Source organism: Equus caballus, chromosome 22 (genome assembly GCF_041296265.1).
Source record: "Equus caballus isolate H_3958 breed thoroughbred chromosome 22, TB-T2T, whole genome shotgun sequence".
In the NCBI taxonomy this organism is placed as follows: Eukaryota; Metazoa; Chordata; class Mammalia; order Perissodactyla; family Equidae; genus Equus; species Equus caballus.
The window spans coordinates 36,932,385-36,957,037 of record NC_091705.1 but is presented as its reverse complement, the minus strand read 5'-3'; the positions used below and the strand labels follow the sequence as shown (position 1 = coordinate 36,957,037).

Here is a 24,653-nt window from a genome sequence, read left to right as displayed (position 1 = left end):
AATTCTCTTATTAGAGAAGAATTAAGTAATAAGAACCTTGATTTTAGCTGAGTGTCTGTTTGCCAGGCTAAAAGGCTACTTCCTCAGTCTTCATCACGGCTAGGTGTGGTCATGTGACTAAAGTTTTGGCCATGGAGAAGTGGAAGTGTCGTGTGTAACTTCTAGGAACGGTCCTTAAAGAGGTCTATACTTATTTGCTTCCTTCCTTCTTCCTGCTGGTTGGAATATTATGGCTGGAGCTTGAGCAGCCTCTTTGGACCACGAGGTAGAAGCCATGGACGGAACATGGTGGAGCAACAAGATGGAAGGAGCCTGGGCTCTCAACACTGTGAAGGGCTTTGCCAGCTCTGGATTTCCTGCAGATCATGTATGTGAGAAAGCCATAAATTTCTATTTGGTTTCAGGCATTGTTATTTTTTGTCTTTTTGTTGTTTATTTATGCAGATGAATATAACCCTAACTGATTCACTCCCTCTGCTGGTATTGGTTTGGTCACCCCTCAGCACTAGGCCCCTGGTTATCATCATGTGGAAGTAAGTTCAAAGATCCCTTCCTGAGAGATGTCCTCTGTGATCTGCTCTTCAGAGAAGCCCTCAGCCCCAGGGCTCTCTCTGCTGCATCCCTCTTTTCTATTTCCTTCGTAGGCCTTATCCTCTCTGAAATGACAGAATCCAGAACTTAAAGTTATTTGTGCACTGGTTTATGTCTGTCTCCTTCACGTATTGAATCCCAACTCCTTGAGGGCGGGGACCTTGTTCCTCGTGTCCACTGCTGTATCTGCACAGTAGGTCATTGGTGATGGACACGCGCATTCACGAGTGGATCGCCCTGCCGCTGCATGTCCCGTCTCCTCCACAGACTCAGAGCAGGTGGCCTCCGGTTCTCCTTTCTCTCGGCACCTTCCCCACGGCGCCTTAGCTGGGGCCCTTAATCACAACACACACTCACGAGGGCCCTTCGCACGCGTGCTGCCGGTGTAGACAGCGGGTCAACCGCCCCTCCTTTCCCCCTGTAGGAAGTGTGCCTCAGGCTCCTGTCGGCTCGCTCCTTGCCCTCAGTGTCCTCCTCCAGGCTGGGTCCCACTGTCCCCAGACCACAACGGCAACACTTAGGAGGCGCTTACTGTGCGGCAGACACTGTTCCAAGCGCCTTCTCAAATTAATTCACATCATCCTGTGAGATGGGCACCAGCATTATCCCCATTTTACATTTGAGGAAACTGAGGCACAGAGAGGTCAAGAAACTTACTCGGGGTTACACAGGACTTGGCAGAGGGAGGTGTGAAATCAGCCAAAGGCCTCTGAACCCAACCACTGCCTCCCAGGTGTTGACTTAAGTGTTTTTTTCTCTTCATCCTGTATCCTACCCACGGCTCTCTTCCAAGCAAGCTTCCAAAACCCTTGGAATCCTGGGGGCTGTGGTGACCCCCAGGCTGGAGGCGCGGTCCTCCGCAGGCTAGTTCTGTGAGGCACAAACAGCTGGGGGAGTGGAGGGGGCAGGAGCGTGCAGAAGGAGGAGCGGGAGGGGGCCGCCAGCCGGCATCCTGCCAGCTTCGGGTCCTGCCTGCTCACACAGCGGGGAATTTCAGGAAAGCAACCCAGCCCGACAGAAGCCCTGGGCATTTCCCAGGGCTTCACCTGGACAGGGAGCAGAGGGCCCCGTCGGCTGACTCCACCCTGTCTCCCGGACCCCAAGCACACTCGCTCCCCTCCTCTCTCTGCGGAGGGGTGATGAACAAGCAGAGCCGACCCCGAAGCTCTCTGCTTCACTCCTGCAGTCCACAGACTCGGATGGGAGAGGCCATGGAGCGTGGGCAGAGGGAGCGGAGCGCTGCCTAGGGCGCCACCGTAGTTCTGCTGCCTGGGCTGTGTGACACTGGGCAGACTACTTAACCTCTCTGATCTCCGTTTCCACCTTCATACAACACGGACGATAAAAGCACTTACCTTATAGGGATGTTCTGAAGGGCAAATAAGCTATTAGATGCAAAGCCCTCATAAGAGAGCACGGCACAGAGGAAGCGCTCAGTAAACACTGGCCTCGCCAGGACCGTGTTAGGACCATAGCCAAGGACAAGAGAGAAAATCCCTCCCGAAGAGCTGATGGTCTATCCCGGGAAAGCTGAAGACACAGGAGAACCCGCGAGATGGCCACGCAACACTGGGGGGAACTAGTGATGAACGCACCGTTCACGGGTGCCGGCTGCAGCCCAGGCCCGGGGTCGCCCTTCCTGCGTGTTAGCTGCGACCTCTCGGTGCCCCGGGGCAGCAGACCTGTTCCATCCTCATCTCACAGACTTAGACTGAGGCCCTGAGAGACGGCCGGAAAGTGGCAGCACTGGGACGGGAAGTGGGTTCTGTTCTGGCTGAGACGCTGAATTCTTCCTGGGACTCGACTGTTCCCGGGGGTGGTGGGGGAACCCTGGAAGCTTCTGGGGCCGAGCGGCACACGGCAGATACTGTGAGCCGCCCACTCAAACCTTGTCCCTTTATGGGCCAGTGGCTGGGTCCAGACATTGTCACAATCGAACGCCGCACCCCTCCCCCCCCCCACGTGCCTTTCGGGGAGAAGCAGTGTCCCCTCCTGCTGAGAACTGCTGGCCTAGAGAATTCCAGAAACAGGTCTAGGGCCAGCCCCACCACCTGCCCCCTCCAGACTCCCATTTAGTGCAGGAACCCAGGCTTTCCTGCTCCTGAAGCGGCGGCTCTCACCTCGGCTGCACGCGGGGGTCAGCCAGGGCGCCCCGTGGATCCTGACGCCCAGGCTGCCAGGCGACCCCGAGCCCCCTGCCCCCCCCCCCACTCACCGCCGACGTTGTTCCTGTAAGTGTTGTACATTTCCTTCACCCGCCGGTAGCGGAAGGCCAGCTTCCTCATCCAGTCCACGCCGCCGTGGACGCCGGAGCCCAGGCACAGGTTGGCTCCCGGGGCCGAGCTGTGGAAGCCGTCCGCGGAGAAGTTGTACGTGCTGGGCAAGGGGACGGGGCAGGGGAGGGAGAAGAGAGAGTGTTAATGTCGGGAGGTGGGGGTCTCTCAGACCACGGGCCCTGCGGGAGCCAGGGGTGGGGCGTGGGGCGTCCAGGAACCCCCGGCATGGGCGAGGTGCTGTGAGCACGTGCGTTCGGGGAGGACCAGAGCTTTACACGCTTCCCAAAGCACGGTGGCATCTTTTGCTCTTGCCTCATCAGCATCCGCTTTTCTCTCTTTTGGCATCAAACAGCATCTCTGTGTTTTGGGAGGGACAGATCCCTGCCCCCTGCGTGCAGTGGCCAAGCTAAGAGTCTCTCTCTCTCCCTTTAGAATTTGAAGCTGGAAGGGAATTCCAAAAAGTGGTTGGAATTGGTTCCTCCTGACAGAAGATTCCAGAAGAAAACGTCAGTTAGTTCTCGCTACTTTGATCCCCACACCTGCCCTGATTCATGTCCCTTCTAAGGCCTGGCTGCTGACCCCTCTCTTCCCATTCTGTAGGCATCTCTGTATCTTTCCACGGAAATTCTCGATCTTGATTTTCTTGTTTGTTAAGTTAGGCAGAGTCGATTGTCAGTGCTGTGCGACATAACCCTGCACCCCGACTGAAGCGTGCTGGGCTATGAAGTTCTACATGCGGCCGGGGGGACAGGTCAGAATGTCCCACAAAGTCAGCGACAAAATGACAGCCGGGGACCAGAAGGGGAAAGCGTGGGCGATTCGCCACCAACGGCAACCGCGGTGTGAGCATGAAAACCGAGAGCCTCAGAGAACGCCGCGTTCTTTCCCTCGACCAGCTCTGGGTAAGTCTGTGAAATCCCAGGAGTAACGCTTATGCTGTAACATCGCGAGGAAAACCAGGGCGGAACAAAGGATGCGTGTCCAGCCTGACCAAAAGCTTCAGAAAGGAAAGTCTCCTCAGAGAGAAGACCCGAAGGAAGCAGGTCAGTGTGGTTCCAAGGCCCCCTCAGGGTGTGGGTTTGGCCGACTTGTTTGTCTTTAACTATACTGCTGTTTCTGGATTTTCTAGGACAAGTTTAAGAATGGAAAAAGAAAGACATTTTATTTTTTAAAAAGATGCAATGCAATAGGAATGAAACAGCACTTGGAAATTATATCGTAAGGACCTCCAATTTAAGATAAAAGGGGTTTTGAAAAGTGTGAAGCGCTGGGTCATCCTCCCTGTGGGCGTGTTGATGCCAGAACACAGCGTGATCTGACGGGCTGTGGTCACCCAGTATCCTGTGATGGGGTCAGCCTCGCTCTGAGCAGAGGCCAGGCCTCGCTGCCCCGATATAAAACTCTCCGCAGGAAGAGGCTGTGTGGCGACAACAGGAACCCTGCGGGAGCCACAGAAATGCCTTGGGCGATGTCTCAAAGTCAACAGCAAATTTCACCCCGGGGGCCAGGACTGAGTGACTTGATCCCAAACGCAGACTCTGGTGCTCCCTCCAGAGCAGGCTGTGTGCACAGTTACAGAAATTGTTCTTTAGACATCTTTAAATTCTTGCCAGTGTAAACACACACACACAAACATTCCCTAACACGCACACACACACCTGTGTCATTTCTCACAGACATTTGTGTGAGTGTGAATGTGTATAAAATTGGAAGCGAGTCACGTTCACAAGGTCACAAAGCCATTAGTTCGAGATGGTGGGAATATGGGCGATTACAGTTTCTTCTCTGCTGTTGACCAAATTACTCAAATTTAAGAAGATCCACGAAGAATACGATATGACTGTTCTAATAACTTGTTTGCACAAAAACTTCTTTCCCACGAAAGATGTGAGTGGGTGTATGACACAGACATGTTGCTGCTTCTTCCTTCTCAGCCCTGCCCCCCAGCCGTGGGTGGTGGTGACCAGGGGCTAATGAGTGAAATATACCCAGCTAGTCAAAGGGAGGACAACATCGAGTCACAGGGGCAAGGCAGCCACCTGCCAAGGACTCAGTGTGCTGGGCACTTTTCCAGCACATTCGTAAGCCCATAAGAAAGGGGCTGTATGACTTTATCCCATCTCAACCCCTTGTTTCTAAAACCCACACTTTTAACCACCATGGGGTCTTTCCTCTCTACTGCACAGGTTCCCATCTTGCTAGATAATTTGTTCTTTTTTTTTAGGAACTGTTTATTTTCCATCAACTGTGTTGTCGTTTTCTGTTTAAGTATGGAAGAACAGCTTAGGACCCCTCAGTGGCGGTTCCCACCCATCCGTGGCCTGAGCAGTGGGAGCGGCAGGCCAGTGCTCAGCGGCGGGCTGGGCGCTGTGGTCCTCGCGGGAGCTGCCGGACAGGCGCAGAGGGCACCTGCGTGCCTTCAGACTCGTCTGTGACCTCGGGTGGAGGAGCGGTGAATTCAGGAGCCAGAGCAGGCCACCCACCCTGAAATTCCTCTTCGGCAGTGGCCTGCTCTTCCTTTCCCATCTCTTCAGGATGTCTGCAGAAGTAGAGATCGGGGGTGACCTCCTGTGGGTGTTCACGCACAGAGATGGTGCCACGCACGAGCAGAACGTCCAGGGCCAGCAGCTGCCACATCAGACCCGCTGAGTGAGCTCCCCTGTTGCATGGGGACAACATCCACATGGCACAGAGGGGAGTGTGTTACACAGAGCAATGTAGGTGGGTTAACACAAGAACTTCTGCGAGAGGCTGGGGTCAGCCCGGGGATCAGGAAGCACAAGAAGTCATGGCTCCCAGAAGGCTGCACGGATCCAGTTAGCGAAGGTTCCAGGAGTGAAGTGGCCAGCAACAGAGCCGGTGCCAGCAGCAGCAGCAAACTTCAGCACAGCCCGCTGGCCCGCATTCCTGGAGCATGGGACGCTGACATCTGCTGGGTTTTCAATGGCAACAATGGCACGAGCTGCCAGCAGAAGCTTCTCCCAGGTTCCTGCAGATTTATGATGTGGATGCCAACACTTTTCCTTTTACAGATGTTCTGTTCCATCTGGAAGGCAAGGTTGGTGCCACCTAACTGGGTTCCTGCTGCAAGGAATGCAAGGACATCCTCCTCCTCCATCTGCAGGACATCAGGGGCTCCGGACGTCATGAAAGTCTCCTTTCAAGTTACATGGGGAACCCAGGACGATGCCTCGAGGACCCCTCTCTGGGTAGTGCAGAAAGGCTAGATAATTTATTCTTAAAAAAAACAGTGACTCGAAGCTCAGAGGATACCCTAGGGTGATGCCTGGATGTTCTGCCAAAAGGTGGAGGGCAGGGAAGGGCGTCCATGAATCCTCCTTCCTCCACTCGCCAGCTGTGTGAGGTTGGGCAGGTTACTTAACCTCTCTGTGTCTCCCATTCCCCAACTGTAAAGTGGGGATGAAGATAAGAGCATCTATTTCCTAGGGTTCCTGTGAAGATGCAATGAGTTAATCCGCACGAAGCATCTGGAACAGGGCCTGGTGCAAAATGAGGGCGTTACCAAGGCTGGCTTTTACTGTTAACAGAAAAAGAAAAACAAAAGAAGGGGCGTTGGACGCTTGGTGCCTAAGACACAGCAGGGACTCAATAGATGTTTCTTGAATGAATAAATGGGGAATTTGGTTTCTAGGAGAAAAAAACACCCCTGTTGCATTGTGGATTCTTGAAGTGAGGTGGCAAACAGCTCAGCATGAGAGAGGATTCAGAGGAACATTGCTCTGAATTCCAAGCCAGCCAGCTACAGGGGAATTTCATAAAAACGGAACCCTGGGTATTCGCTGCCTTGAAAGGGAGAGTGGTTCCCAGCGATGACTTCATGGAAAGGACACAATTACCCTTGATCTGGGTTTTATTTACTCCATAAATTGAGGGGTCCTGGCTGGCACCGAAGGCTTGCTCCTGGCCGGTCCTGACTGCAGAGGGATTTCCGGAACGGCTAATGAAAATGAAGCAGGCACCTGCCCGCCCATCGCTTCTCATTGTGCTGGCCTATGAACAGACGCGCAGGGCTCAGTGGCAGAAACGGAGATTTCTTTTTCTGCAGTCAGCTGGAAGACACACTTAGGAAACAAAGTGGAGTCACAACGACCGGTCCCATGGAAGCAAAACACCATTTGTGCTGATATTTCTGATGGGCCTGGAGGTGTTGAATTGTGATAATTCTGGACAAGCACAGATTCATCATGGTTCCATTTTTATAAAGTTTCCCCAGGGGCAGTCTCGGAACATTCCAGCCACATTCCTTTGAAAGCAGTCTCCTTTTGAGCGGTTGGGTACCTTACTTCTGGAACCCATGTCCCAGGAGTATTTCCCTCTAAAAACCAGACATACCACTTGTTCATTCAAGAAATATCTTTTTGGGGCTGGCCCTGTGACCGAGGGATTAAGTTCGCGCACTCCGCTTCGGTGGCCCAGGGTTTCGCAGGTTTGGATCCTGGGCACGGACATGGCACCACTCATCAGGCCACGCTGAGGCAGCATCTCACATGCCACAACTAGAAGGACCCACAACTAGAATATGCAACTATGTACTGCGGGGGCTTTGGGGAGAAGAATAAAAAAAAAAAGATGAAGAAGATTGGCAACAGATGTTAGCTCAGGTGCCAATCTTTAAAAAATAAGAAAAAAATAAAATTAGGAATAAAAATAATTAACAAAAAAAGAAATTTTTTTTGGTATCAACTTTTATATTGAATAATATACGTCTGCTAACAAATGCAATCAAACCTCTGAAGAAGGTTTACCGAACTCTCGATCATGTGATTCTGGGAGGCAAGCTGAGAAGTGGTGTTTGAAGTTTTTATAACATGCACGTATCACTTTAGGGAGCAGGAGAAAACCACAGAGAGAGAAACTTCAGCAGAGTCACCGAGAATCTGTGGACGTCTCGGCCTCCGTGGTTTGGGGCGGCTTGGAAGAGGCTGCAGGGTGAGGGGCGGGGCTGCGGTCTTCGAGTTCAGAGAAACTCGTCCCAGCTCTGGCTGGAGGCAGGCACATCTTGTCCTGATAAGCGGCCGGCCCCTCCTGATAACCAGTCAGAAGGGGCATTTTTGACTCCCCAAATTCCTACCTTAAATCTTGCCCATTGTCATCGGACGAGACGTCGTCGACGTGGATCTGGTCACAGTCCTACGGAGAATTTGGCAAGAAAAGAAAAAGAGGGAGAAACATGACTGGCTAATCTGACGCAGCCCTCAAGAGTTGGTTTCATAAGCTGGGGGGGGAATGAGCACTGCACTGGGAGTCAGAAGTCCTGAATTCTAGCCTGAGCTTTGTCACCACAGGTTAGGTGACCTTGGGTTAAGTCTCAACTCCTCTTTTGCCTTTGGTTTCCTTATAAAGGAGCGGGTTGGTGAGAAGGTGGGGGGCGACCATACCATTTATCATGCAAACTGAGATAGTTTTGCAGGTAAAGGGGGCTGCTACTAATATTTCATTGAAAGGACAGGCACAAAAGGGGACCCTCTCCCTCTGCCCCAGGTACATCTGGTCACCCAGGCCATCGGTGGAAGCCTTCGCCCCGTTCGAGGTGTTTCCTCGGCTCCGAATGCTCTTCCGCCTTCATCTGCTTGTGCACCTTGTATTCTTCAAGCGTCAGCTTCTGGAGGTAGCCCCTCCCCAAGTCCCACTCTGTGCCCATGATCTGTGATCATCGTTTATTGGGCACTCACGAGGTGCCAGGCATCCCAATGTTGCCACTCAACAAACTCCAATGCCACGCCATTTTCCACCACCCATCCATCTCTCAGTTCTCTTTGGGGAAACACCTTAACACAGGGGAGTTAAGCCCGAGGGGAGGGGATGACGGAGGCAGGCACATGACCCAGGCTCAACCAATCAGAGAGACCCAGGATCCCTCCGGCCACAGTGATTGCTTCAGAGATGAGCACGTGGTCTAAGCTGGACCCGGGAGAACCAGCCCTGGGACTCTGGCTGGGACCTCTGGGAAGGAGGCGCTCTCTTTGCCCTGGGGCTGCTGGATGGTGGGATAAAGCCTGGACCCGCCGGAGGACAGCAGGTCCGAGAGCTGGAGAGACCCAGCGGGCCCTGGGCACACTAGCTGATCCCCCAGATTCGGCCACAAGTGAAACTAGGCCACCTCGACTGTGGCTGGCTGACTAACGGCCCCCAAAGTTGCCCACGTCCTACTCTCCCGACCCTTACACGGCTAAAGGGACTCTGCAGCTGTGGTTAAGTTAAAGATCCCGAGATGGGGCATTATCCCGGATCATCCAGGTGGCCCTGAACGTAGTCCCGAGGGTCCTCACAAGTAAGAGGCTGAGGGACATTTGTGATGGACAGGAGACGGGGCTTGGGGCAACGCACCTTGAAGATGGAGGAAGAGGCCACAAGCCAAGAAGTACAGGTGGTGACAAGGAGCCAAAAAAGGCAAAGAGATAGATTCTGCCCTCAGACCCACTGGGAGGAAGCACCCACTGAAACTCATTCTGGACTTCTTCTCCAGAGCCGCAGAGAACACCTTTGTGTTGTTTTAAGCCACTAGGTGTGTGGTAATCTGTTATAGCAGCGGCAGGAAACTAAGGCACGGACTTTCCAGTTTAAGCTGTGGAGGTGGATTCTGTCACTTTGCAACCAGGACTCCAGAGCGACGTGACACTCCTAACGGAAGCCACACGAAATACACGCCAACCCTGTCAACTCTATCTTCACCATAAAGTGCGTGTGGATGACAGGTTGACAAGGCAAAGGTTGTGAGTGTGCTGTGTTAGAGCTCAGGCTCTGGAATCTGACCTCCTGGGTTTGGACCCCAGATCCAACCACTTCCCAGCTGTGTGACCTCAAGCGAGTGACGTAATCACTCTGAAGTTCAGAAGTCAGATTGGTAAATGGCGATGATAACAGGACCCACCTCACAGGGTTGATGTGAGAAGTGGGATGGTGCACTGAGAGCGTCCAGTGTGCCTGGCACACAGTAGGTGCTACCTCAATGTTAGTTTTTATTATTGTGTTAAGATTTAGAAATGCCCACATTTTGGTTGCAAGGTAACTTTGGGAGGCAGGTATCTCCTCGAAAAGACTGCTGGGAAGAGGAGAAGCACATGGAACTCCAAGCTTGACCTCTGCGAAAAAATTGGTTGTTAACATCTCTGGACCCCTGATGGGAGGATAGAAACTGAAAAAAACCAGCGTTTTCAACCTTTTGAGTGGATCTGTTTTTACACAAGGAAGAGGCTTGAATTCATCTTTGAGACCAGGAGCTTTGCTGACGGACGACAGGAACCCCCTTTCCTCATTAATTGTTTAAAGGTATATAGAGGTAACTTTGCTGTTACGGAGACGTGGGGGTGGGGAGTGGGGACAGCGGCTTGGGGCCACCTGGGCTGCTTTGTGGGGATCGAGGCTGGACCCTGGGAGAAGGGGTGGTGCGGCTGCTGGTCCCTGAGTGGGCTTTGCATTGCAAAGGGGTTGGCTGGAAGGCGAGGTTTGCTTTCAGAGTCCCTAGGATACCCTGGCCCACAGCTCTGTGGCAGTGACAAAGCATGACTCTGTCCAGGAGCCGCCATTCTCCCGCCGCAGGGGACCTCACGTGTCCGTGGGCCGGGGACAGTGCCTGGACATGGGCAGCGGTGTGCTCTGATGGGCCTGGATGACGCAGCAGCAGGGAAGTCCCACCAAGTGGCTCCCTAGGGGTCAACCATGGGCACATGGGCGTTGGAGCAGATGGTAAAGAACATGGTGGACGCTAAATGGTGACCCCAGTTGAGAAACTCTTTGGAGAATGCTGGGAAAAAAACTGGGGCGGGGGGGCACTGAGTGACTACTCTCGAGCCAGTAGATATCTGGCTTACACTGAAACCTCTTCTGCTCGTTATTCCATTTCCTTTGTTTCCACGTACCCAGGATTCTCATCGATGTTTGGTGGTCTCAGGTATAACTGATCCCCGTCCCCAAGAGGGAGCGTCCTTTCCTCGGGTAGTCGAGCACGATGGCGTGCCCCAAATTTAGAGATTCGATAGTCACGCTGTCTAATACAGTAGCGATTAGCCACATGTGGTTATTGATAGTTACATTTAAATTAATTAAAATTAGATAGAATACAAAATTCAGTTCCCTAGGCCTACTCCAAGTGCTCAGTAGACAAACGTAGCCAGTGGCTACCATACTGGATGGCGCGTGTATTTCCATCATCGCAGAAAATTCTATTGGACGCGCTGCGCTACAGGGATGAAGGAACTAGGCTGACGACTTCTCTCTGTGTGGATAAGTTCAATTAGGGAAGGGTTGCAAGCAGGCCTGGAGACATATCTTATTTAACCCACATTGTGCTTAAAAACATTTATGGAACAGTAGCTCATACATAAACTCAGGGGATCTCTCTCTCTCTCCCTCCTCTCTTTCCCTGTTCTCGTTCTCTTTCTCCGTCTCTCCAGTTTTCAGCTACTTTGAGAATTTACACGCTCCGGCAGCAGAGTGGGGGCATTCTTATGTCCTGGCAATCCTTAGCCTCGACCTCCACCTCCAATTCTTCACAGTCTTCTCCTGGGTCCTCTTCACTGTACAGCACCTGGTTACGGGGCCCCCGGGGGCACCCTACTTTGAGACCTCGGATCCGTAGCCATCTTAGAGAGATGGAACCAGCAAGCCTGGCGTGCTAATGAAAACTGTGTTTAAAGGCCAATGCGGACTTTACAGACCCAGGCACAGAGAAAACAAGATCACTAGCAGACTTGCCCCCAGTCCATTACTTTGCCTGAAATTGGAAAAGCAGCTCCCCCTGCCCAGCCCTCCCTCAAGCTGGAAAGCTGCTCGGGTCAGCGGCCCGGCCCCTGGGCAGGCTCCCGAGCCTTCCCTGAGGTCAGGGGAAAGGTATGCGCGGAAGCTCTGGTTTTCTCATTTGCAAGGGGATTGTTGGGGGCGCTAAAGTGTGACAACAGTAGCGATCACATTTCGGACTTAATAAAAGAGCGTGACGCTCAGCTAGACGCTACCTCATACTCCCCCAGCTGACCCGGCTCGGCTCGGGTTACCCCAGCACCGGGACGACGGGAGCAGGACAATGCCGAGGACATGAGGAGGAGACCGAGCTCCCGGGGAAAAGGAGCCTATGACCCTCAATTCTGCCGCATGGGGGGCCGGCCTCTATGGCACAGGACGCTGGCTTTTCACAGCCCAGGGGTCTTCTGGCCTCTCCTGGGTCAAAGTGCGACCATCCTGGGGTGTCCGAGGCGGACCGCTGGCGAACACAGAAGAAGGGTTCCCAGGGGCCCCAGTGCAATCCTGGCCTCAAGAAATTTACACGTTCTGACCCAGAGAAACACCTGCAAAGAGCCTTGTGTGAGGGTGTCCAGCGACCCAGCGAGAAACTGGAAAACATCGCGAGTTCCCTCGCTGGGATCACAGCTAAGTGAAATGTGGTATATCCATTCAGGGCAATCCTTCTCAGCAGTTCAGAAGAATGAGGCAGATTTTTATGTTAGCACATGGAAATTCTTCCCAGGCAGCCCATAGTGTGAAAAAAAGCAGGCTGGAGAATGACCCATCCCGTACCATAGCGTGTGTACTTATAAAAACCCACTACAAGTGAAACAAGATATTTTATGTGGATGTATGCATATACATAAATGGAGAAAGAAAGTTCTGGAAGCTCACCCATCCCACTGGAAGCAGCAGTTCCATCTGGGAAGGCACTGGAGTTGGGCTAGTGGTCAAAGGAAGCTTTAAACTTATTGAAATGCTTTCTTTCTTTTTTTTGACAAGGATAATGCGTACATGTATTGCTTTTGAAGGTAAATTAATTGAAAAGATCTCACTGGGGAGGAGACAGGGTCTAACAGTGGAGGATGGAAGCTAACATTTATTTGCTCCCGATGTGCCGGGGGGCTATGCTCAGCACTTTACATTTACTAAGGGGGGCACCATTGTCATCCCATCTTATGGAAGAGAAAAAGAAGCAGACAAGTGCAGGAACAGGCGTATTATGGGCTGAACTGTGTCCCCTAAAAGATGCTGAAGTCCTAGCACCAGTACCTGTGGATGTGACTTTATTTGGAAATAGGGCTACTGCAGATGATCAAGTTAAGACGAGGTCACTAGGGTGGGCCCTAATCTGGTATGACGTGTCCTTATTAAAAGGAAATTTGGACAGAGAGACAGATATGCACACGGGGAGAACGCCATGTGAGCATGAGGACAGAGACGGGGTGAAGGACGTCTGAGATCACAAGAAGCTGGGAGAAAGAAGATGGCACAGGTTCCCCCTCACGGCCCTCAGAAGAGACCAGCCCTGCTGACACCTTGATCTTGGACTTCTGGTCTCAAGAACCGTGAGGTGGTAAGTTTCCGGTGTTTAGGCCACCCAGTCTTGGATCTTCATTATGGCAGCCCCAGAAACTAATATAATGCCCAAGCCTACACCTTGAGGGAGAGGAGGAACCAGGAGCCATCTGTCTGCTTCCAGAGCCTGTGCTGGCAGAGAGCCAACCATCCCAGACTATTTAGAAAAACACTCGCTATTTATAAAAACATGGATGGGCCCAGAACCGCATCAGATGATGTGTGGGTCAAGAGAGGGGAGGTTTCCAGGACTAAATCTGGCTCTTGCTCTCAAGGTACTTATCACGTCCCTGGAAAAGACGAGGTAAACGCACATGAAATACCGAACTGCTGAGCTGATTCAATATGTGTATGCACTGACCGCCTGCTATGCACCGAAACTAGTCTGGACCCTGCATGTGTCTTTGAGCTGGCTCTGACATCTCGCTTTCCCTCACACCCCACAACCAGTCCATCAGTGAATCCTGCTGGCTCTCCCTTGAAAACACATCCACAATCTGACTATTCTCACCTGCTCCACTGCCCCCACCAGCGTCCAAGCCACCATCATCTCCTGCCCAGATCAGGGGTCAGCAAACTACAACCTGTGGGCCAAATCTGGCCCACCATTTATTTGTGTAAATAAAGTTTTATTGGAACACAGCCATGTTCATTCGTTCATGTACTGTCTATGGCTGCTTTGGGTTAAAGGGGTGAACGAAGTATTTGAGACAGAGACGGTGTGACCCACACAGTATAAAATATTTACTATCTGGCTCTTTACAGAAGTTTTCTGCCCCTGACTCGGACTGCACAGCCACCTCCTCACTCTCCCTGCTCCCCGCCTTGCCTGCCCCCCTCCTCCCAGCCTCGTCTCCATCCAGCAGCCCGAGGAATCCTGTTCAACCGAAGTCAGATCCTGTCCCTCCCCTGCCCAAAAGCATGGTGGCTCTCACTCCCTTCTGAGCAAAAGCACAGTCCTTGCAATGACCCCGGCCCCACATGTCTGCACCCCCTCCTACTCCACACCCTGCCCCTCCACTTCACCTCCCCCCACTGCCTCGCAGACACAGCAGCTCCCGCTGTACCTTCAACAACCGCACCTCCTATTGCAGGGCCTTTGCAGTTGCTGTTCCTTCTGCTTTGAATGCCTTTCCCTTCTCTTTCCATCTGTCAAAAGCCTGCAAAGGCTCTGTGGAGTCATGTCCTATAAAAACTGCCCTAACAGCTCCGCCCCACATCGGGACAGATGACTTCCATCTCTGTTGCCCCATTCTGTGGGGCCTCTAGGACTAACCTAGGCCTGATCTGATGGCCAATTTCTTCTTTCAAACACTAAGTCAGGAGACCCTGAAGGTAGTGCGCATTTTTTACTGATTTTTGCAAGGTGAGAGAGTACAGCAGTTAAATGCACAGGCTCTGGGTCCTGGTTCAAAATCTGGCTCTGCTACTTACTAAGTGAACGGCCCTGGACCAGGTACTGAGTCTCTCTGAGCCTCAGCCTCCTCACCTGTAACCGAGGGACTGAAGTGTGCCTACCCCACAGGGAACTGTAAGGATCGAATGAATGAATAGAGAGAAAGCACTCTGAAAAGCCCCTCACCTGTAGAAAATGCCAAATATACAGTTGCCAAAATTACTGCTATTATTACTCTTTTGAATTTGATTGGCCCAAACTCTGTGCCTGGTGCAGCAGTGGTCAAACCCAATTGGGTCCACCATCCAGTGGCTCACGGATGGTCAACTCTGCTGATGAGGCAATTCAGAAGCAGAGCAGAAAACTGGATGCCTCAGTCCAAACTCTGGACGTGGCAGGACGCTGGGCGTTAACGCATCTCAGCGAACGAGGGCAGAAGGGGACTGGGGCGGAGACGTCAGTTCCCACATCCTAGACGTCGCAGTCGGTGTTCAAACACCCCTCCCCAGGCTCCAGTCCCAGCCCCGCTATTTTCTGGGTGTGTGATCTTGGGCCATGCAACACCTTTGTCTCTTCAGGTTCTTTTTTTTAAATAAACTTTTAATTTTAGCATAGTTTTAGATTTACAGAAAAGTTGCGAGTATAGCATAGTTTCCATATACCCCACACCCAATTTCCCTTATTAACATTTTTGTGTGGTACATTTGTCACAACTGATAAATATCGCTCTATTATTATTAATGAACGTCAATTCTTCATTCAGATTTCTTTAATTTTCTCCCTAACGTCCTTTTCCTCTTCCAGGATCCCATCCAGGGTACCACGTTACATTTTGCCATCTTGTCTCTTCCGGTTCCTCCTGGCTATGGTAGTTTCCCAGACTTTCCCTTGGTTTTGCTGTCCGTTCACAGGAGTACCGGGCAGGTATTTTGCAGAATCTCTCTTAGCTGGGATTTGTCTGATGTTCTTCTCATGGTTAGACTGGGGTTAGGGGTTTTGGTGAGGAAGACCACAGAGGTAAAGGGCCCTTCTCATTGCATCAGATCGAAAGTACCTACCGTCAACAGGACATCGCTGTTGGCGTTGACCCTGATCACCTGGTTCAGTGTTCGTTGGGTTTCTCCCCCTAAAGTGACTCCTTCCCCACTTTCCATATTGTACATCTGGAAGGAAGTCACTATGCAAAGCTCACAATTAGGGTGGAGTATCTCCATCAATTATTTGGAATTTTTCTGTATGGGAGATTTGTCTATTCTTTCCCACTTACCCATTTATTCAATTACTTATCTGTATCAGTGTGGACTCACAGATACTTACTTTGTACTCAGAATCCAATACTGTGTTATTTATCTGAGCACGCAGATCGTTCCAGCTTTGGCCACTGGGCGCTCTTCCAGGCAGCTCCTGTGTCCCTTTGCCATACCCCATCATCCAGGGTTTTTTGGGTACTTCTTACCATCTGGGACTATAAGACGCTCCATGTTTACCATGTGTCTTCCCTCCCCTAGCCGTAGAATCAGCCATTTCTCCAAGGAACCTTGGTTCCTTTTACTGGAAAATGGGATTAGAAACCCAGATCTGGGTGCCGGGCATGCTTGTTGCCACAGGGGTGTCATTGCTTCTGGGCCCTCTCAGGCAACAGAGCAAAGTCGCCAGTTTTTTTTTTTTTTTAAATTATGGAACACGGTTAATGCATCCACTTGCAGGTGTATTACAAGGCAGGTGGCAGGCCTAATAAATGGTACCGATTATAGTCCGGACCCCTCCTTCACCAGGGGTCTGGAACCGAAGCTCAGAGAGGGCACAGATGGAACTTACACAGAGTCACAGGGCACGGGACTGCAGGAACGTCCCATCTGTCATCAGCCACGGCCGCGACCTGTCCATTTGTCACGTGCTCCCAGTCCAGATTTAGTTTCGGGGCAACGCTTGTCTCATAAATGCGCCTGAGAGCATCTCATCTTTTCCTTTGCTCTGGAGTGTGCAGGACAGGCGTCACCCTTTCCTGGAGTGTTTGCTGGAACTCTTGCTTAAAACCAGCTGGACCTGGTGCCCTTTTGGGATGCACATCCTTAACTCCCATTTCAATTTCTCACGGTCATTGGTTTATTTTATTTGTTTTTAAATTTCTCCTTGGGTTAATTTTGTAATTTATATCTTTCCAAAAAGTGCCAGTTTCATCTAGGTTTTCAAGTTCGTTGGTATAATATTGTACATGGTATTCTCATTATTAAAAAAATGAATCTCTGAATTTGTAGTAATGTCCACCCTTTCATTTTGGACGTGGTTTACTGATCTCTTCCTCTTCTCTTTTTTTTCTCTTGTTCATGCTTGCCAAAGGCTTATCTACCTTAATGGTCTTCTCAATGACCAGTGCTTACTGTTCCTGTTTTTCTAGTAAATGTAATCTAAGGCTGTACATGCCCGTCTGGATCATCCTTCACCTGCATCCCACAGGCTTTGATACTTAGTATTCTCATCGTTGCTCATTGCTGAACAATAAGCTCGGTGACAAATACCTATTGATCTCGTTCCGATTAAGCCGGTGACAGCTGGGCTTTTCCCAGCTCACCCTGCCGTGGTCCCATCCCATTACTTTTTGTCCTTGGCTGCCTGGAGACATCAATGCAGAAGGAAATTGTTGACAAATTTGCTTTAGAAAAATGACTCTGGTCAGAGCCCAGATGGACTCCCTGGCCACTCCTTCTCCTTTGAGGCAGGTATATTTTTAAAGTGAGATTGCTTAATGCTGCCTCCGGACCAGCCAAAAAGCGGCCTGCTCCCTGGGAGGGAACCCGGGCCATCTTTCTTGTGTTGTCTAAATGTTTAACTTATCTGAAGAGCATTCAAGAGGCCGCGGGCCGTATTGCATTAATGGCCGGTTGGGCAGGACGCCTTGGAGAGCAGCTCGGCGCTGACACGCTGAAATATTATTCTCCCTGATAGCTCCTGCAGAACCGTAAATCAGAGGTTTAGCAATCAGGCCTGCATGTCAGGCACGCAGCCACGGCCTGCCCAGGTTCCAGCCACTTCTGAGTCCCTCCAGAAAGATCCTTCCCAAAGCTCCGGCAGTGCTGAATCGCTGCCGCCCCAGCCCCCCCGCCCGCCTGGCCACTCCTGAATCGGGCCAGGAGTAGCTTCTGCCAAAACCACCAGGTTAATCTAGCTTCTTACGAAGGACTCTCTTCTCCCGTCCACTCTGCTGATCCGTGTTCCTTCTCTGCTTCACAGTTCATCTCAAGACTGTATCTTCCGTGAAGGAGAAACGTCTTGGCTTAGAAGTCAGCTTGGCCTGGGATCCAATCTCCATACTACTCTCACTAGCTCTCTGACACCGGGAGAGTGGCCTCTCTGGACCTGTTTCCTCATCTGTAAAAGAGAGATTGCAAAAATCTCCCTTGCAGGTTTCTGCGAGATTTCAGTGAGAAAATGCAGGTGTGATGCCCAGCATGGGTAAGAGCTCAGGACACATGAGTGCTGGGCCAGTTAACCTCTCTGTGCCTCAGTTTCCCATCTCTAAAATGGGGACACGGAGCAGCATTTCCCCGCTGTGGCCGCTGTCAGGGTTAAACGAACGAGCGCGGACAAGCCCTCGGGTCGCTGTCTGGCGCTGTGAGCATGCGGGACGTGCCAGCGGTTGCCGTGACTGTTCATTATTCCCATCTCTGACCTCCACTCAGCTCCATCCACGGCCCACGTCCTTCTTTCCAGAAACGCGTTCAGATCTCTGTATATTGCTCTGTTCACCTTCAGGGTGGGGAGAGGGGGCACTGTCGTGGTTCAGCGTGGTTTTTGTGGTTGGTTGTCTGATTTTGTTTGGCACGAACAATGTGAAGATGATGTGCCGATGCACGGAGAGCTCTCACGCTTTGTCACCTTCGTTTCCACCGGGGATCTCTTCTCCTCCTGCTGCCAGAACCTGCCTGTCCTCCTCCAGCCCTCCCTCCTCTCTCTCTCCCTTTGAACCCGCCATCCGCAGCACTGGATGAGTCTAGATGTCCTGCTTGAGTCTTCCTTCTCCAGCCAGATGGCAATCACTCTCCCTGGGAGAGGCGGCAGAGCACAGCGGATAAGCGCGAGGACTCTGGAGCCAGGCCAGCCCACGTCTGAATATTGCCACCGCCAACTGTGTGACTCTGGGCTGCTCACTTCACCTCTCTGTGCCTCACTTTCTTCACCTGTGAAATGGGTGTAACGGACTGAATGCTGTGTCTCCTCAAAATTCATATGTTGGAGCCCTAACCCCTGCTGTGGGTCTATTGGAGATGGGGCCTCTGAGGAAGGAATCAATAATTAAGGTTAACTAAGGTCATAAGGGTGGGGTCCTGTTCTTACAGGATTAGTGTCCTTATAAGAAGAGACAGCGGAGCTGGCTGCTCTCTCTGTCCCCTACCTCCACACCAAGTACAGGCAGCGCGGGAAGGCCACATGGAGAGCTAGCGGGAGGCGGCCTTCCACAAGCCAGGCACAGAGTCCTCACCAGAACCAAATGAGACGGCACCTCGATTGGGACCCCCAGTCTCCAGAACCACAAGAAAATGAATTTCTGTTGTTTAAGTCACCCAGTCCGGGGTATTGTGTTATGGGAGCCCGAGCTAAGACAGCGGGGATGGCCACAGTGACGATTAAACTGCCCACATGCGTAAACCCTCAGAAGAGTGCCTGGTCCCTGGTCAGTGCTCAGCAGAGGTCAGCTATGATTACTGTTATCATCATCATCACTGAAAATGCAGGTCAAGTCTTACAAATTTAGGATTCTAGAGTTGCGCTGTCTGATAGAACTTTCTACAATGACTTAAATGTTCTGTTCTGTCCAATACGAGAGCCAGCAGCCACATGGGGCTACTTACATTAAAATTAATGAAAATTAAACACAATGAAAACTTGAGGCCTTCAGTTGCACCAGCCATATTTCAAGTGCTCAGGAACCACATGTGGCTAGTGGCAGAACAGAACATTTACATCATTGCAGAAAATTCTATTGGATGGCACCGCTGGAGAGCACCGGCTTTCAAATGGTTTTGACTGTGATTTCAAATGGTTTTGACTGTCGCGTTCAGTAAAAATAGACTTTGTATCACATCGAGGTTTAAATTACTGAAACATAATTTATACCACTGAAACAATTTTTTAAACAATATTTGCCACTATTATTTGTGATGCACCCTATCATAGTCTATTTTATTCCTTATTCTTTAATTATTTAAGAAATTATGCTGGTCTTGACCCTTTCAGTGGGTCACAGTCTGCTGTTTGAAGAATGCTAGCATTCCCCACCCAGGGCGAAGCAGGGTGAGGAAGAGAGGATGAGCGATTACCAAGGCCGGGACGAGATATTTTCAACACCCGTCCTCATTTAGTCCCCACAGTTGTCCCGTGGATTGCCAGTGCCCTCCTTTCACAGAGGATGAAGTGGAGACCCAGCAAACTAAATACCTTGTTCAAGGTCTTAGAACTAAGAAGGAGCGGGGCTGGGATTTGAACGTGGGTCCGTTGGACCCCGAGTAGCATCTTCACTCTTTCCACAACACGGGGCTTCTCAGTGGAGGGCAGCCCCCAGGGCAGTGGTTCCCAGGTTTGTGGCCCTTCCCGTGGGACCTCCATGGATTGTGCCATAGAGGAGCCCCATGTTTGTTTCCTTCTCATTCATCTTTCAATCGACTCTCCTTTCGAATGTTTAAAAACTGAGCACCATCCCCAGCAAGTATTACCTATGAAATCACTGGCTTAATGTGCCAGTCATTTCCCCCCCAAAACACTAGTAAGAAAAACCCATAAGTTCAACAATTTTTTTTGTATCCCAAGTAAAAGCAAGCCACATGACGCCCGGGTTGTGGCGTACAGCAGATCCACCCATACTGGGCAGCGATCGACAGCTCTCGAGGGCCCAGTGCAGTGTTTCTCAATGGGGTGCCCCTGGCATTTGGGGTGTGACAAGGCAGTTGAGCACAGTCGATTATTTGGCGCCCCTGGTCCTGTCAGTCCGCTAAAAGTCAGCCGTTCTTCCCCTTCATACGACAATCAACATTTCCTCCCCTCCCATTTCCAAAGGCGTCCTCCCCCAGGACGGCACTGCCCTCGGGTCCAGTGAAACACACTGAACGATAACGAGGTTGCAAATATTGACGATGCCTGTTCTTCCAGAAGAAATGGGAAGACCCCCATGCTCTCCCACAGATGGCATCATTCAGGAACAGGGCTGCTGGTGCACACGAGAGGTGGTGGGAGCTGTGCTCAGAGTTAAGGGATACCCCAGGGCAAACACGCCAGACCAAACCATCCAGCAAAAGAGGAGAACGGGCCAGCGTCCAGGCGCCAGGCTGGGGCTGGAGAACGAGAGGCTAGGATCTTAAGAGGACAAAACGCAGTAAATGGAAACTGAGGTCGGTAAAAGAGGAGAGGGGGAGTAGGTGCTGCGGCGCATTGCAGTTTCCCTTCAATCTCTCTTCTCCCCCTTCCATGGTCATAGAACTTTTATGAGGCTCATGACTGTCCAGAATGAAGACTACAATTCCCAGCCTCCTTTGCAGGAGGGCGTGGCCATGTCATTTTCTTTTTTCTGGCCAATGGGATATAAGTGCAAGTGTCGTATGGCAGCTCCGGGAAACACTCTTTAAGAGGTGTCTGAAAGAGAAAAGGCAGTTCCTCTTTGTCCTTTCCTCCCTTCTGCTCCCTGGAACTTAGACGTCACCCTGAGGTCAAGAAAGACACTCCAGGACTGGTGGAGCCACATTTCTGGCAGGAACTGGTATCTTTCTCCTTCTTCAAGAAGAGCTCCCTGGATTGCCTACTTCTGGAGTTTCACAACAAGAGAAATACATTGCAGTTTGCGCTGACCACTGTTAATCTCCTTTATCTCTAATAAAGTCAAAGTGAAGGTCGGAGACTCCAGCAGGCAGTTGTTAGCACGTAAAGGTCAGAGGACGAGATCACCGACTGCCAATAATCGACAAAGATTTCCTGAGCTCCTACTCTGCCATCGACGTAGCAGAGAACACAGTGGACACATTCTCTGTCCTCATGGAACACACAGCTGGGGGAGGACACGCCTCACATAAATTATTGCAAACAGTTCATGAACTGGTTACAAGTGTGCAAAGTGCACCATACAAGTACGAGGTGTCCTGGGAGCAGATAACAGAGGAACCTGACCTTATTGGGGGACATCAGATAAGTCTTCCTGGGGAAGCGGCGCTGGTTCAGAGATGTGAAAGATGAAGAGGAATTGGCTAGATCTTGGACTTCGAGAAAGAGGGGACAGGGAATGGTCAGGAAGCGTGTTCTGGAAAGAGGGCTCGGTACGTGCAGAATCCCGTGGTAGGAGGGAGCGTGGTGTGTTCAAGGGACTGAAAAAAGCCTAAGAGCCTAGTGGGTCTGGAGTGGGGTAAACAACAGAGAAAACAGTATGAAAAGAATCTGGAGAAGTAGTTGGGGCCAATCCGTGAATGTTTTATTTTTATTTATTTTTCTGCTTGGCTATATCTTTTTCTTTTTTAAGACCACAGGGAAGCCATAGAAGAGCTTTAAGCCGAGAGTGACACATTCAGATTTTCCCTTCACCAAGACCACGGTGGCTACTGTGATGAGAACAGAACCGGTGCAAGCTGACCCCAACATTCATTTCCCCCTTTCTCTATAGTATCAGAATTTTCACTGGCATGTGACTGCCCAGAACAAGGACCACATTTCCCAGCTTTCTTTGCAGGAAAGTGCGGCCATGTGACTCAGCTCTGGCCAATGGGATGTAAGCAGAAGTTATAAATGCATCCTCTGGGTGGTGCCCTTGAATGCGCATGTGGTAGCTGCGGTGACGGACCGTGTGGTCAAGGGCAACAAGAGAGAAGGAACCTGGGCTTCCCGCTTCTTGGAAGAGCTGCCTTACTGGCCCCAGATGGCTCCCATTCAGATTCTCTCACGAGTGAGAAGTAAACTCGTATTTTGCTTAAACCATGGTTGTTTTGGTGAGCTTGGATCCTAATAAATATAGAACAGGGAGGAGTGGGAGCAGGGAGACGTCGAGGAGACTGTAACAGAGCCCCCGCTGTTACCCCTCTTGGATGACAGAGGTAGCAAACGAGATGGGGAGAGGTGCACAGGTGCCGGGACCAGAGGCAAGTTGGGAGAAGGCTGCAGAAACTCAGGCAAGACAGGACAGTGCCAGGTACCTCAACCTGCTGCTGTGTGACTGCCTTCTGCCAGTTTGACTGATCTCACCCCTTGGGTTTACTGTCCCCGCCATCTCCCTCCTGGGACCAAACTGTTTGCCTCTCTCTCACTACTGACCTCCCTGTGCCAGCCCCTGGACACCTTCTGCAGGGAGAGCACCCTCATCCACCTGCTCCTCCCGGGTTGACACTGGCAGCCTGCCCATTAAGGCGACAGAGAGTGAGGAGGTCCCCCTGAGGGTCCTGCTGCATCTTGCCTGCAAATTTTGTGTTCTTTTAAAACATACCCAGAACAGAGTGGAAGCTGGAGGGCGAGACGTACCCAAGACAGCTCTTGTCAACACACCTGCCGTTTTAACCGAGAGAATGGGAGATGCTACTATGCTCTTTAGGGTCCACACTTCATGTGATGACCAATCGCCTGGGAGCCCCAGCGGTGTGATGAGCTGATAATTAACACCCTGCAGACGGACAGTCAGTTTCACTGGCTCTTTTTGTTTTACATCCTCCTTCTTTTAGCTCCATATCCACTTAATAATGCTTTTGCCTGCAATCTCCTTTGTTGAACTGCGTTTTCATGGCCAAACTGAGCATCCTCTTGCTGGAATTTGGAAACACATCTAATCACACTCCCTGGAGAATCTCAGTCATTCAACATGGGCTCGATTTTTTATTTATTTTTTTAATTTTAATTTTTTGATGAGGAAGATTGGCCCTGAGCTAACATCTGTGCCAATCTTCCTCTGTTTCGTATGTGGGACGCCACCACAGCATGGCTTGACGACTGGTGTGCAGGTCTGCACCTGGGATCCGAACCTGCAAACCCTGGGCGGCTGAAGTGGAGCATGAGAACTTAAGCACCATGCCACTGAACCAGCCCCTTTTTATTTATTTTTAATCAAAGTTATAGTATGAATCTTGAAACATAAACAGTTACCATATGAATCTTGAAACATAAATAATGAGTTCTCATTTTAAAGATTTGCATTTTCTAAGAGCGCAGGCCCGGAGTCCAGCAAAACCAGGTTTGAACCTTGGGCTTAATACTTACAGCTTCTGTGAACTTGGGCAAATCCCTTACCCTCCCTAAACTTCAGTTTCCTCATCTATAAAATGGGGGAAATAAAGAGGATTTACTGCACAGCACAGCGCACAGATTCCTGGCACCTAGCAGGTGATTATTCTATATGCAAATAAGATAATGAAAATTATTATTAATGAAATAATACTAATAATGCTCAGCTAGATAGTGCTCACTATGTTCCAGGTGCTTTCTATATTAATTCATGTAATTCTCATAGTAATCTGACGAGCAGGTATTATGACTCCCATTTTGCAGATGAGGACACTGACGCACAGAGAGATTAAGTAACTTACCTGAGGTCACACGGCAGGGATATGAACCCAGGCCATCTGGCCCCAGAGCCTTTGCTTGGACCGTTCCCTCACATTGCCTCTGATAAAGGCCACTGGACAGGGGACGTTTGCAGCTCATCTTTTGGCTTTTTGTAGCCATCAAAGTCATTTCAAAAAGTATCTACTTTGCCAGGCACTTGGACGGGCACCGAGTAGGGCTCCGTGCTTCCTGTGAAGCTGGCTGCACTGGGTTGACGGGTCTCCTCCTTTACTTGTCAACAAGGAAGGACCCACGGTCCCTGAAGCAGAGGGGGCCCAGGCAGAGCCGAAGGGGTCCGGGAACAAACCCCCAGGGGGTGCCTTCTCAGGCGTGGATCTGGACGTGGCCTCTGACTCCCACTTCTCAGGGCGTTTCTGCTCTGGGTCTCTGGGGGCGCAGGACAAACCGTGTCAACCCCGCAGGTCTGTGCCGGATGCCATGATCTCAGCTGCCGTGGCTGCGAGCTCACGACGAGCCTGGCGCCCTGCAGCATCAGCGCCGGTGATCCCATC

At 51.1% G+C, this 24,653-nt stretch overlaps 1 protein-coding gene and 1 pseudogene across 2 annotated transcripts in view; both read right to left on the bottom strand.

Annotated features, from left to right (window-relative positions):
• Positions 1-24,653, bottom strand: part of EYA2 (EYA transcriptional coactivator and phosphatase 2) — a 253,768-nt gene that overhangs the window by 15,775 nt on the left and 213,340 nt on the right. For both annotated transcript variants that reach the window (XM_023626655.2, XM_070247876.1), the window contains exons 11-12: positions 7,960-8,018; positions 2,807-2,967 (exon numbers count right to left, since the gene is read on the bottom strand). In XM_023626655.2, the coding sequence (XP_023482423.2) occupies positions 2,807-2,967; positions 7,960-8,018 (220 nt within the window). The remainder of the gene's footprint in view (positions 1-2,806; positions 2,968-7,959; positions 8,019-24,653) is intronic.
• On the bottom strand, positions 5,010-6,165 carry LOC138920236 (small ribosomal subunit protein uS2-like; annotated as a pseudogene).